General features: G+C 46.6%; 1 protein-coding gene and 1 long non-coding RNA gene across 3 annotated transcripts in view; one reads left to right on the top strand and one right to left on the bottom strand.

The window, feature by feature from the left end:
- Nucleotides 1–5,837, bottom strand: part of LOC111822895 (uncharacterized) — a 27,078-nt gene extending 21,241 nt beyond the window's left edge. The window contains exon 1 of the long non-coding RNA XR_002825984.1: nucleotides 3,028–5,837. This is a non-coding gene — a long non-coding RNA (uncharacterized LOC111822895). The remainder of the gene's footprint in view (nucleotides 1–3,027) is intronic.
- The window catches only part of SORL1 (sortilin related receptor 1), a 222,857-nt gene continuing 211,086 nt past the window's right edge, over nucleotides 2,432–14,202 (top strand). Inside the window, exon 1 of one of the 2 annotated variants that reach the window (XM_004389001.2) lies at nucleotides 2,432–2,837. In XM_004389001.2, the coding sequence (XP_004389058.1) occupies nucleotides 2,553–2,837 (285 nt within the window). In that variant the 5' untranslated portion in view covers nucleotides 2,432–2,552. Of the gene's footprint in view, nucleotides 2,838–2,880; nucleotides 3,062–14,202 lie in introns of those variants that run through there. The other variant, XM_023742976.1, reaches the window with a different exon arrangement.

Raw genomic sequence — 14,202 nt, 5'->3', positions numbered from 1 at the left:
TTATGCTGGCTTCATAGAATGAATATGGAAGTGTTGCTTCCTCTTCTATTCTATGAAATACTTGAGTAGTACTGGTACAAGTACCTCTGTAAATGTTTTGTAGAATTCTCCAGTGAAGCCATCTGTGTCCCTATTGTTATTTAAAACCTGATTCCATCCGGGTAAAAATGTGGGACACCGTGACCTCTGTGTGGCTTTTCTCTAGCCTCATCTCTAGCCCTAGATTAGGATGGCCTAGGACAGGCAGTAGGTCACAGGAGGGCAGTTTACTGTCAAGTCTGGCTGTAGGCTCAAGACTTTTTTATACCCACATCTGTGTCTACCATAGGAGCCCTGATGGTGCAATGGTTAAGGGCTCAGCTGCTAACCGATAAGGTCTGCTGCTTCCTGGGAGAAGGATGTGGCAGTATGCTTCTGTAAAGATTACTCTGTCCTATAGGGTTACTATGAGTCAGAATTACTCAACGGCAATGGTGTTTTAATGGTATGCCTCTAGCATTAAATTATCATGCATATTTATTTCATCATGATGGCGGACAGCATCAAGAGCGACGTCATGCAACTTGGGGTGAAGGGGAATGGGAGTACTTCCTCCCCTCTGTTTACATCCCCCATCCCAGCTTCGATGCTATTTTGGAAGGGTGGAGGAAGGGGTGACTTGTTTACAACCCAGAGCTAGTTTTGAAACTGGAAGGAGCACCCACACACATTGCACAATTCAGTGTCAGCCCCTGTCCTGGATGACCTTGCCTGTGGCAATGGGTATACGATGTTCTGACTCCAGCCAAGTTCCCCTCATTTTCCCTCAGGGGTTAAACAGGGATGGAGATGGCTTTCTGCTGCTGGTCCCAGGAGACCACTGGATGGTTCATCTCCTGTAAGGGTACTGACAAGACACAGCTGGTCTAGATGCAGAGTGGTTCAGTGACTTTCCTATAGGATGGGCCATTTGCTTGGGGGGGGAGAACCTGGTGGTTCTGAAGTTATGTTGTGATGGACAGAAAGCTGTGATCTGACTGGGGGAGAAAAGTAGGCGTGAGGGGAAGTGGGGCACTTTGCAGTAGCTGAGCTGAGGTCCCCAGCAAGTCTGGCATGGAGTAGGGTAGGGGAGTAGAATGCTGGATCAGGGAGTAAGGAGTCGCTGGCTGTTCTCCTTTGGCAGGTTCTGGGTGGTGCTGGGCAGGGGAAGGGGGCTCGGTTAATTGGAAAATGGTAGGATGAGCAGGAGTAGGAATCAAGCTACTGTGGTTTGCGGAGGGCTGAGGCACATTTTTGGGGAATTGAATTGAGCCACCTTCTCTCTCCTTAACCAAGGGCTTGTATGCAACTATAAAAGTAGTCTCTCCTCGTTTTTCATCTTATCAATAAGCAGGATCTGCGTCCAGAGCACGGTAAACATAAAAGGAAATAGGGAAGCCTGCAGTAGATAGGCCTTGGCTGCTCCCACAAACCTGCAGAAAATATTTTCCCTGGGTATGCCTCAGTTTTATTCCCTTGTGGTTCAAAAAATAGTCTGGATCTTCAAGCCAAATTTAGGGTTAATTTAAAGTATGACCCCCCTTCCCAGCTTTGAAGTCTGTCCCCTCCTGCCACCACTGACGAGCTCTACACCCTTGGGCAGAGGATTTACAGCAGTGTTGCCTACTGGCTTAAGGGTCTGGTTAATATTCCCGTTTTACTGCTGAGGTACAGCGGCTTCGTGCTTGGCTCCTTTGGAAGGGTCACAAACACGCCATTGTGCTGGGCCGTGTGTATAATTAAGTGTCCAGGTCTGGCCAATCCCTTCTCAGATGTACCGACCCTTGCTTTTATTGCCTCTGTGCAGAGTTTATATTTATTGTGCTCGGGTGGGGGCAGTTTGTGTCGGTCAAGGGTAGCTTTTGGCCGTAGCCACTTCAAATAAGTTTTGGTGCCCAGAGTAATTGAAACTATGTGTGTTCCACAATGGGGCGGGTTCATCTGGATTCTAATTTGCCCATTGTGTTCGCAGAGGTGATTTTCTTTTTTTGGCTCTTACTTGGAGGTGGAGATGGCGGCAGCGGGGGCGGGGGGTAAAGGTGTTGGTGTAGTAGGTAGGGGGCTGTGCGGTCAGAAAGAGCGACTTGCCACGGTTTAGGACGACCTCGACACGACCCTGTATATGAGGCAACTAACTCGAGGGAAAACGAGCGAGCCCTGCGTAACTCTTCTTTCCCGCAGTGGTAATAACGAGGTGTGCCCGGCAAAGGGTACGCACCTCGCGGACGCTCTCTGCCTTGACTTCCCCATCCCTCGGCGGGGGAGGGGCCAGAGAGCCGCCGACGCGGTCGAGCGGAGAAAGTGCGCGAAGGGGACGCCGCGGCGAGCCTCACACGTGACGGCGCCGCGCCGAGCGCCGAGCCCGACTCGGTAGTGGCGGCGGCAGCAGCGGGCGCAGCGGGCGGCCCGGAGCGGTGCGGCGGCCTCGAGCCCCAGGAGCGGCGCGCGCGGCCCGGGCCCAGCCGGCTCTGCCGGCATCGCGCTGCACATTCTCTCCTGGCGGCGGCGCCACGTGCAGTAGCGTTCGCCGGAACATGGCGACAGGGAGCAGCAGGAGGGAGTCGCGACTCCCCTTCCTTTTCACCCTGGTCGCGCTGCTGCCGCCCGGGGCTCTCTGCGAGGTCTGGACGCCGAGACTGCACGGCGGCCGCGCGCCCTTGCCCCAGGACCGGGGCTTCCTTGTGGTGCAGAGCGACCCGCGGGAGCTGCGGCTGTGGGCACGCGGGGATGCCTGGGGGGCGAGCCGGACTGACGAGAAGCCGCTCCGGAGGAGACGGAGCGCTGCCCTGCAGCCAGAACCCATCAAGGTGTATGGACAGGTGAGCAGCTTTGCAACCCGCCTTCCTCTAGCTTTTTCCTCACCCTGCACTTCCTCTCCCCCGCATCCATCCTTTGCAGTCGCCTCCCAGGTGCAGGCACCACTGGGGACTTCCCGGCTTGCATTTGTTTTTTTTTTTCTCTCCTGCCGCATGAGTACAACCGTCAGCATTTGAATTACATTGATCTTACCTTCTTCCTGTCGATTTTAGCGAACGTATACCAGGTAACTCGCGGGGTGCAGTGCATATTTCCCCTGGGTGTGTGCAGACCGGTCTACTTTCCGGCAGGTTTGGGAGGAGTGCAGCTTCATTTTACATCTGGATAAAAACGGCTTTCTTTAGTGTATCATCAGTTGGCAGTGGAAGCAAGCACCCTGCAGTTGCGGTACACTTATACAGAACAGAAAGAGGAGGGGGTTTCCACACTAACCATTTCCAACCGCAGTAATAGGTGGGCAAACCTAAAAGCTTGTCGGCTATCCTGGTATATAGTAAAAGCAAGAGGAGTGTGTGTGTGTGTTGGGGCGGGGGCGGGGGTTTAAGGGCTAAATTTGTGTCTGTGTGTTTTGGGGTGGGAGATTCTATCCATTCCTCCCCCTCCCCACTTCAAGATACGGACTTTGTTTTGGACAGAAATATCCCCCATGGCACTTGGGGATTTGATTGAAAAGACTGCAAGAATTTGGGGGGCATAATTATTCAGTAAGAGATTTATTTTCATCCAGGCAATGAGTTTATTAGCTCATAACCAAACCAAACCCACTGCCATTCAGTAGATTCCAACTCATAGCGACCCTGTAGGACAGAGTAGAACTACCTGATAGGGTTTCCAAAGCTGTAAATCTTCACAGGAGCAGGCTGCCACATATTTCTCCTGCAGAGTGGCTGGTGGGTTTGAACTGCCGACCTTTTGCTTAGCAGCCGAGTGCTTTAAGGACTGCACCACCAGGGCTCCTATTATTAGCTCATAGGTAACAAGAATTTCACCAAGTAATGTGAATTTCACTTTTATGGCCAGACTTATTGCTAGGTATTGCAAACTGAGTTTAGAGGTTAGTATCAGCATTAGCAAAATTAATTTGGCCGTTTTATTGCCTCATGAGGCTCCTGGCCCTGAGGTTGAGATAGACATCAGCAAAACTGGAAGGTCAGTGGGGGAGGAAAACAGGGACATTTCCTAGAGTCAAATTGTTCAAAGTAGATATTAAAAGACTGGGCTGAGCTCTGCTTCTCTTCACTGGCTTTCCCTTACCCATTTCTTCAGGAAATGTATAGAGTCATATGTTAAACCCTGGGGCCAGGAAGAACCTTATAAACCACCTGATCCCGTTCTGTCATTTTGTTGATGTAGAAACAGTTTTTGTGTGCATTGTCTGAAGTCTCAGTGACCTTTGAGTGATCAGAGAGTCACCCTGTCTTTATGCAGTGCTTCTGAAATACCTCCTTTCTAAAGTAAAATGTATATGGTTAAGAAAAGGGGAGGGGTGGTGGGAGTGTGTGGGAGCATTTGACTTCTTCCACTATCAGCCCTAGGGCCTGAGAATGTGCAGGTCAGCAGGGACTGCTGGTCCCTCTTGAGCCCAGATCCTTGTTCCCTTTCCCCCGGATGCCCCTGTACCCTCTCAGAAACTTCTTTTTTGTATTGTTGAAAAGAAGTCAGCAAGGTCCTTGGTCTCCACAGGAACACCAGCTCATGGAGGGTGGGGGAGAGAGGAAGAGAGGTTCCCTTGTTCCCTGAGTCTTTGCAGTCAGCCCAGTGCGGCTGGGGGCTTGACTCAGCTTGCTAGGGGCTGGGAGTGGCGAGTGGTAGAAGACAACCCCCTCCCAGGGCTCAGGGTCCCCCAGCTCTTCTATTGGCGGAGGGAAGATTTTCCTGGTCTCAGGAGTATGTACACAGGTGCCATTTCTACCTTGGATTGGGTTTGTGAAAGCGTCGGGGGATTTGGGGCAAGTTAGAGATGAACTCTGCTCTCATTGGGAGAGACCCCAAAAACCCCGGCGTTTATGTTTCTGGGCCAGCCAGATTGAGTTTGGTTCAGTTGTGAAAGAAGAACTAGCAGTCGAACTCTTAATGAGGAATCCCTACCCAAGCTGACGATTTCCCTGGTTGCCTTCCTGAGCCATTGTTCTCTGTTGCCCTGAGGCTAATAAAAAGTGGGATTGACTTGGATATCTGAGGGTTTGGTTAGATAGAAAGAAGAACTTCCTGGTACTGGGCTTTCTGTCACAATCTCTGTCTGGTGCAGATCCCTCAGACTGCACCTACAGGAACTGAAGGGGCTTGGACGCCCCTCTTGCAGCTCCCGTGTAACTCACATCTACATGGAATGATCTCTCTAGCAAGGGTGACCCTTTGCCTGTTTTCCCTGGGGCAAACCTAGTTTAATCCGTTGTCTCTGCTGGTTGTGAATAGCGCCCCCTTTGTTCTCAAGAGTATCAGGATGCCAGCTGTAAAATGTAGGGTCATTCTACTTTTAGCCCTAAGCCAAGCTCCGCTCTATATTCCCTCTCCCTTTTTAACTTTTAAACCTAAACAATATTGTTTGAATTGACTGTGGTCCGGTACAGAGTTGAGGGTGTGGATGGGGGTGGGAGATAAGATTTCATCCATACTTTCAGAAAACTTAGAATTTGAGGAGGAGATAAAGCAGATACAGGCATGTAAAATGTAGCAGACTCGCATCAATAAACCAGCCACAACTCTAGGGTAGTTAGTGGGCTGTATGATAGGGGAGGGCATGGGAAGATGGAATGATAAGGGTTCGGGTGGACTTGGATACTCTGCAGCTTCTTGCCCTCTCACCCCTTGAGTGAGGTGAAGAGGATGCCTAGCAGCATGTATTAGGGCTGGAAGCAAAAGCTGTCTGACCAAAGAAGCCCTAGAAATGACTTGCAAGCCACCAGCTGCAGAGAGCAGAAGAAGGAAGGCTTTTTAAAAAAAAAAAATTTTTTTTATTGTACTTTAGATGAAGGTTTACAGAACAAATAGTGTCTTATTAAACAGTCAGTACATGTATTGTTTTATGACATTGGTTAACAACCCCATGACATGTCAACACTCTCCCTTCTCAACCTTAGAGGACTTTTTTTTTGGTGAAACTATACATAGCCAAAGATACACCATTTCAAAAATTTCTACACGTACAATTCAGTGACATTGATTACGTTCTTCCAGTTGTGCTGCTATTCTCACTATCCTTTTCCAAATTATTCCATCACCATTGTCTTCAACTCACTGTCCCCTAGGCTTCCCGTCAAAACTTTTGAGTTGCTGTTGTCAGTTTGATCTCGCGTAGATAATTCTTTTTTTTTTTTTGTACTTTAGTTGAAGGTTTACAGAACAAAAGTTTCTCATTAAACAGTTAGTACACATATTGCCCTGTTACAATGGTTAACAAGCCCATGACATGTCAACAGTGAAAAGGAAGGCTTTTGCAGGAAGATGCATGTGTCTGAGATAACATGCCCTGTCCTCTGTTGGTTCTTTTTCCCACTTCGTTAACTTATGGAGTAAAATGCTGCCCAGTCATCTTGATCCATAAAGTTTTCAGTGGCTGATTTTCAAACGTAGATCACCAGGGCTTGCTTTCTAGTCCGTCTTAGTCTGAAAGCTCCTCTGAAACCTGTTTAGCATCATAGCAACACACAAACCTTCACTGACAGACGGGTGGTGACTGTGCATGAAGTGCATTGGCTGGGAACTGAACCCACGTCTCCCCACGTAGGAGGTGAGACTTCTACCACTGAACCACCAGTGCCTTTTCATGGAGTAAACCAGACTTAAGTTGTTTTGACTGCATGTGTCCTCAGGTTCTCTAATGTGGGGGGGAGGTAGATTTTTGCTGTGATAGCTTAGAGGCATATTTGTAATAATTAAATGTGGTAATCATGATGAAAATAATTGATATCAGGTATCAAGACTTTTCTGCCCAAGTTCAAAGTTTAGAAGTTGAGTGTCTTCTAAAAAAGGCCAAGTCCAGCAAGGGGGATTGCTTACTATTTGCCAAACTGAATTTCTTCCTGATTTCACATCAGGTCCATACCTCTGTGCCATTACACTTGATTTTTCCTTTATCTAAAATGGTCTTCGGTCACTCCTGTTCTTGCCTGGAAAACCTGTTCCGTTTTTCAACTTCCAGTTCCAAGGTAACCTCCTGGTATGCCCATACTCGGTGGGGAGGGGTTCTTTTGAGTGGGTTACAGCACTTCCTGCCTTAGGTTGTAATTACTTGTGTCTAACTGCTTAATCTCCCTGTTTGCTCCTTGAGGGCATGGATCAAGCCTTTCTCTTGTGTTTCTCTGGCACTTGGTAGGGCCCTTAATGAATATTTGTGGACCAACTGCACCCCTGGAAGAAGAAAGACCTGTAGGGTAGGAAGAACATTAAAGCTATATAAAAGATATTTACATAGGAGGGCCGTGGTGAACCCACTAATGGATAGTGAAAATTAGTTGGCTTGGTGGTGAGGATGCAAATAGAATGGCTTGTGGGTGGTGGAGCCCTGATTTTCCTGTGCTCTCCTGGAAGTTATATTGAATGAAGAATTGGGATTCTATTGTGCAGAATCTTCCCTTTTAAGACTGTCATACTGACTTGTGCTAATGATACTGTTTTGGGGAAAAATCCTTTGGAATGTAGCACAAAGCCTAACAGGATTTACAGGTTTATTTTTCTTCCAACAAACTCTCTGTTCATAATTCCTGCATTTTTAGAGGCCAGGGAGTATTCAGTGTCTGATTTGAGACTGAAAATAAAGTGTCTGTTACAGCACGAGGCGCTGGGACAAAGAGCCTCCTTTGGGGTGGAATATTGTTTAGCTTTTGATCTGTGTTTAGTAGATGCTTGCACGATACACTTGCTTGGGAAAGAATTGGCTGGTTGATTCCGAAGTTAGGATGTGGGACCTGTGTGCTTCCAGAAGAAGATGAGAAGGCAAAGCATTTGCTGTTTCAGGTTCTTTGTTGGTGAAGAGTTGCTTGGAGTGTTGAGTTGGCTTGAGAAGGGAAGTGACCTTGAAAAACTCCTCCTGATTCCACTTGGCATCTCTTCTTGTTGTGTGCAGTTCCATGCTCAGTCTTTGGCCACTATTTAGTTCATTAGGAGCTCGCATGTCTTGGGGGATGGAGGATGGAGGCTTTGAGAGGCAGAAGGAATGAAAGGAAAGGAGACAGTGAGAAGAATGAGGAGATGGAGAATTAAAAGGATGAAATGAAAAGCCATTCAGCCCAGTTGTTTAGTTTTTTGTAGGTAAGACAGGTTTACAAAACAAAATTTGTACAAAAGCGTATATATGATAACCAGTTGCTGTCTAGTTGACTCCAACTCATGGTGTCCCGGTGTGTGTCAGAGTAGAACTGTGCTCTGTAGGGTTTTACGATGGCTGATATTTCAGAAGTAGATTGCTAGGCCTTTCTTCTGTGGTGCCACTGGGTGGATTCAAACTGCTAACGTTTCTGTTAGCTGCTGAGCATGTGAACCATTTACACCACCCTGCCTCTCATTTCCCCCGTTCACCCAGTGCTCCTTCCCACTTGGCAACCACTGTCATTAGTTTTTTGTATATCCTTTTAGACATAGTCTATGCATATACAACGTGTGTATGTATATACAATGTAAAATTTGAAACTTGAATTTATCTGTGGAGCCCTGGTGGCACAGTGGTTAAGTGATATGACTGCTAACCAAAAAGTCGGCAGTTCAGATCCAACCCTATGGGTCAATTCTACTCTGTCCTCTGGAATCGCTGTGCGTTGGAACCAACTTGATGGTAGCAGTTTTTTTTTTTTTTTTTTTTTGTTGTTATCTGTAGACCTTGTACAGATAATGAGATGAACTTTAGTTCTGTAATGTATTTATGGTCTTATGACTGTGAATAGTCAGGGAGTTACCTGAAGTGTCATATATGAAATAGAGTGTTACTCTTATCCTAAGGCCAGGTGAAAGAAAACTTGTTCTCATTTCATTTCGAGGGCTCCTGAGGGCCAGGATAGCGGACTTATAATCGAAAGGCTGCTGGAGAGCAGTTTTCTGGAGATGTAGAAATTAAGTTTGTGAGAATACCAGAATATAGGGATCATGGATCTTGATTTTAACTTGTGTTCTTTTGAAGAACATTTCTCTTTATATGCTGTAAAATGAAGTTAACAGTATGCTTAATAAATTGCTTTGAGACTTGGAATCCAGAGACAGATCCTAATAGCAGCTAACATCCCAAAGCAAAAGGTATATGTCGTGGGGACATTTTATTGTCAGATTGTGGTCTGTTCCTCTTTTGAGATGACAGCCATCTTTGTGCTGTCCTTGTTGAACCCCAGGGCAGAGACAGATGAAGCCAGCCTTGTGGTCCACTGTAATGAGAGGACACAGGGACATTCTAATAATCTGGAGAGCAGATAGTCCAAAAAATAATGGATGTACCTTTGCTATGTATTTATTTATTCTTTTTTTTTTTTAAGCATGAGTTTAGCTTTCTAATTAAATGCTGTTTAGGCCAATATTAAAATGAGTTTGCATTCTTTGAGCAGAAGCCAGCAGATATGGGAGCTGGCTGGCATAAATGTGCTTGGGGAAAGCCAGTGTGGAGTTTAGAATTTTTAACAATAATTCACATACGTATGATTGAGAGCTGACTACATAGAAATGTATTAAAGCTGAGCTATCATATTGACCTTTCTTCTATTATATTTGGTCGTGATGGAAAGTAAAGGGAAGACCGTCTTGATTTGAATATTTGGAGATCAGTATTTCTCCAGAGGAGTCCCTGGGTGGTGGAAATGGTTAAAGTGCCCAGCTACTACTAACTGAAAGGTTGGAGATTCGAGTCCACCTGGTGGTGCCTTGGAAGAAAGGCCTGGTGATCTACTTCTGAAAAATCAGCCATTGAAAACCTTATGGAGCACAGTTCTCTTCTGACACACATGGGCCACCATGAGTCAAAATTAACTCAATGGCAACTGGTAAAAAAAAAAAAAAAAAAAAAAATTTCTCTGGGCTGCAGAGGTGTGAAGCAGTCTCTTGATATACACAGGGCCTTCTTGTGCATTCTCAAGGAGTACCAGAATTCACTGGCAAGTGGCATATTTAGTCCAGCCACGTAGGTACAGAAATCAATTTCCCTCAGTTTAAAATGAGCCACAGTTAATTTCAACCTAATTTATTGGTTTATCGACCTGTAAATCTTGGGCCTTCAAAGAAGTGGTGTGGGCAGCCTTCTAGCTTTGATGTGGCTGATGATGCTAAAACCAAATAAGGCACGGGAACTGATGATGGGGTGGCTTTCAGGGCTGGAAGGTCAGTATCCTGGGCTTCTTCCTGTGTTATTATGAGACCCTGTTCCTCCATAGCTTCCATTTTTTATTACAATGTGAGGAATGCTTTGTGCATTTTGGGGTGAGTTTCATAAAAATAGGACTTCGTAACAATAATGACTGCAATGTTGTTGTTCCTTGCTGTCAAGTTGATTCCAACTCATGGCACCTCTGTGCGTTCAGAGTAGAACTGCTCCATAGCATGTTTTTTTTTTTTTTTAAATTGTGCTGTAGGTAGAAGTTTACAGAGCAAATTGGTTTCGCATTCAAAAATGTATACATAAATCTTTTAGTGACATTGGTTACAGTCGCTGCAATGTGTCCGCACTTTCCGCCTTTCCACCCCAGATTCCCCTTGTCCATTTGTCCAATTTTCCTGTCCCTTCCTGCCTTCTCGTCTTTGCTTTTGGGCAGGTGTTGCCCATTTGGTCTCGTATACTTGATTGATCTAAGAAGCACGTTCCTCACCTGTGTTATTTTTTGTTTTATAGGCCTGTCTGTGGCTGAAAGCGAAATTAGGAAGTATCTTCAGTTCTGAGTTAGAAGGGTGTTGGGGGCCATAGTCTCAGAGTTTCCTCCAATCTCTGTCAGACCAGTAAGTCTGGTCTTTTCTGTGAATTTGAATTTTGTTCTACATTTGTCTCTTGCTTTGTCCGGAACCCTCTATTGTGATCCCTGTCAGAGCGGTCAGTGGTGATAGCCAGGCACCATCTAGTTCTTCTGGGCTCAGGCTGTGGAGGCTGTGGTTCATGTGTGGTCTGTTAGTCCTTTGAACTAGTATTTCCCTTGTGTCTTTGATTTTCTTCATTCTCTTTGCTTCGGATGGGATGGGACCAATATATGTACCTTAGATGGCCACTCGCAGGCTTTTAAGACTCCAGATGTTACTCACCAAAGTAGGATGTAGAACATTTTCTTTGTGAACTATGTTATGCCAGTTGACCTAGGTGTCCCCTGAGACTGTGGTTCCAGCCCTGTCAGAAGCAGATCGCCAGGCCTGTCTTCTGAGGTGCCTCTGGGTGGGTTTAACCCTCCAAACTTTCGGCTAGTAGTTGAGCACTTAAAAATAATTACAAAATTCTGTTATCCACTGGGCAATTGTTAATTATAATGGTAACCAAAACCAAACCAAACCCATTGCTGTCAAGTCGATTCCGACTCATAGTGACCCTGTAGGACAGAGCAGAACTGCCCCATAGGTTTCCCAAGGAGCAGCTGGTAGATTTAAACTGCCGACATTTTGGTTAGCAGCCAAGCTCTTAACCACTGTGCCACCAGGGCTCCGTATTGGTAACATCCCATCCCATATTACTGCCGTAGTCAAGAGCTGGAAGGTCTTGTCTTCCTGGCCTCATGGATCCTCCTACACATAGCTGTCCAGTAGAACTTTCTGTGATTGTGGAAGTGTTCTCTCTCTATGCTGTCTATGGCCACTAGCCATATGTGGCCACTGAACACTTGAAATGTGGCTAGTGTGCCTGAGGAACTGAATTTTCTTTCACTTAATTGTAATTAATTTAAATTCAAGTTTAAAGAGCCTTATGTGGCTGTTGATGCCTGTATTAAACAGGGCAGGTTGTGGGAGGCCTCCTTTTCCCAGTGGTAAGGCAAACTCTGCCTCACCCAGGACAGAAGCTGTGGTTACAGCAAAGGCCTCCATTTGTTTCCATCACACAGACTGAGGGAGGGAGGGCAAGAGTTGAGGGCTGTAGGTTGCTGTAGGTCAACCCCAGGTTTTGGTGGCCACTGACTGCTGAGTTGAGTGTTGGAGACAATGGCCTTTCTTTCCTAGGTGGGACTGCATCAGGGGGCCAAAGAGGGTGGAGGGCTCATCTTCAGGGCAATCGCCTTCCCTCAGTGACTGAGGTGGTGAAGGCCAACCATTCCCGAGGGCTAACTGTACCTCTGTGCCCTCACTTCTGACCCGGCCTTGCACAAACAGCCTGCGTATATCCTGGCTCTGCTGAGGTGGTGTGCGAATCTTTCGAGTTCTGTTTAGCAATGAGAGATGTAAACAGTGCCTTAACTGTGGGGCTATCTCCCCACCCCTGCCTTCTGCTTCCTGTGCTCTTGTTGACTTACCTCAGTGTAGCTGAGTCTATCTTTCATCCCTCCTACCCTTCAGGCGGGCATGAAGACAAACAGTACAGGCGTGTGGTGTTCATCATTGCATATGCACCTCCCCCCTCGCAGACTGGCCCTTCTTAGCATGCCATTGCTGTTGCTGTCGCTGCAGGCTTTTGGCTTGGAAAATCGGGACCCTTCATGATGATTTATCTCCAGTCCCCTGAATTAGATTAAAAACACAGTTACGAATTCTTAGAAAGGCAGCCTGATGTGATTATATCCTAAACCTGAGTGGCAGACAAGGGCAATAAAAGATGTACGTCGATCAAACATGTCTTGTATGAGTGGGGACCCATGTGCTGTTTGTTGTTGTGTTTTTAAGTCAACAGGGTAACTGATAATACTTCTGTTATTTAGAAAAGAGGTGAGCTTGTAGAGTAGAAATCCTCTTTCCCTAAATAACTGTATATTGAAGGGGGACTTGAGGGGAAGATGGCTAAGGTGATTGTTATGTGGAGTAAACGTGGGTTTTGACCAGGGAGCGGGTCCTGCACTGGGATTTTAATATGCTTGTGTGTACTCAGGGGAGTTGGTGGCCTGGGGAGCTGAGAAATAGTGTTATGATGAAATTTTTAACTCCTAGGAAACCTCTGTGGCCAGAAGGGGATTCCCTAGGTGATGCAGAATGGTTAATATGCTCAGCTACTAACCGAAAGTTTGGAGATTCAAGTCCACTCAGAGGTACCTTGGAAGAACGGCTTGGTGATCTACTTCTGAAAAATCAGCCATTGAAAATCCTATGGAGTGCAGCTCTGCTTTGACATACATGGGCTTGCCATGAGTTGGAATTGACTCGATGGCAACAGGTGGTGGTGGTGGTACCCAGACGGAATTGGGGAATCTCGGGTGATTTGGTTGAGCTTGGCCAGCCTGGGTTAAAAGCAGTCTCAGGAGCAAGGCTGGTTCAGGGACTGTCTCTAGGGAGACATCAAGTGGGTGCCTCAGAGATGAGAAGTTTTGCCTGAAGCTGTAGGGCTATGAGTCTAGATAGTAAAAGACCCTGTTTTTCTATGAGCCCAGGGGATGCATGGGAGACAGTTCCATGTGGGTTTGCCCTGGGGGACCTGGAGAGAAAGGGTAGTACTTGTAGGTCCAAGGATCCCAGCGGAGGAACCTGCTGATGTGAGGGCGTGGGGAGAGAATGAAGGTGGACGAGTGGCCTGTGAAACTGGAAGTGTTTGGAAGAGACGTGAATGTTTTAAAAGCCTGTGCTCAATTGATTAACATGAAACTGTGTACCTATGGCTCCACTCATCTGTATTTTGTTCCCTGAAATTCTCTCACTGCATAGTAAAACATAAATAAATCATGCAGTTAACTGTGCACGTGGCTTGCTGAATTTGGCAAGGTGTGCTGCTGGTGCTGTGTTGGTAGGATTACTGCAAAAACAAGGCTGAGGCCTTGAATATTTAGAAAAGAAAAACTAAGGGTTGGATGTGGAAGGCTGGATAGAGGTGAAAGAGCGAAGTAGGGGAGTCAGGCTAGCAGAGGGGTGCCTGTGGGGCTTCTGCCTGTCACCTTGCCTGCCTTGCCCCTCTGGTAGCTCAGAGAGCATCTCATATCACCGAGAAACATGCCCTGCTGTTAGGCTGGATGAGCCTTCCCCTCTCCACTAGCCTTGTTTATAGCTTCTCTCAGAGTGTGGTAAAGAAGCCACTGATAACATCTTGAAGCCTTTGGTTCCAGGATGTAATGTTGCAGTGCTTTTTCTTTGGGGTGAAGAAAGTGCTAGAAAACAGTATAACCTTTCCACTGGAGCCTTGGGACCCAAGGTTGAGTTTCCCTCTGGTCTCTGTGCTCAGCTGTGGAATGAGGTCTGAGCTTGATTCAGGCTCATGGTGTCTTGGTCATTTTATGTACATCATTGCTTGCTCTTAGGCTTCGTAGTTTGAACCACAGGGATGCTAGTATTAATTGTTTATGTGGAGCC

The sequence above is a fragment of the Trichechus manatus genome, unplaced genomic scaffold, assembly GCF_000243295.1.
Source record: "Trichechus manatus latirostris isolate Lorelei unplaced genomic scaffold, TriManLat1.0 scaffold00227, whole genome shotgun sequence".
In the NCBI taxonomy this organism is placed as follows: Eukaryota; Metazoa; Chordata; class Mammalia; order Sirenia; family Trichechidae; genus Trichechus; species Trichechus manatus.
This window is presented reverse-complemented; position numbering and strand designations above follow the sequence as displayed.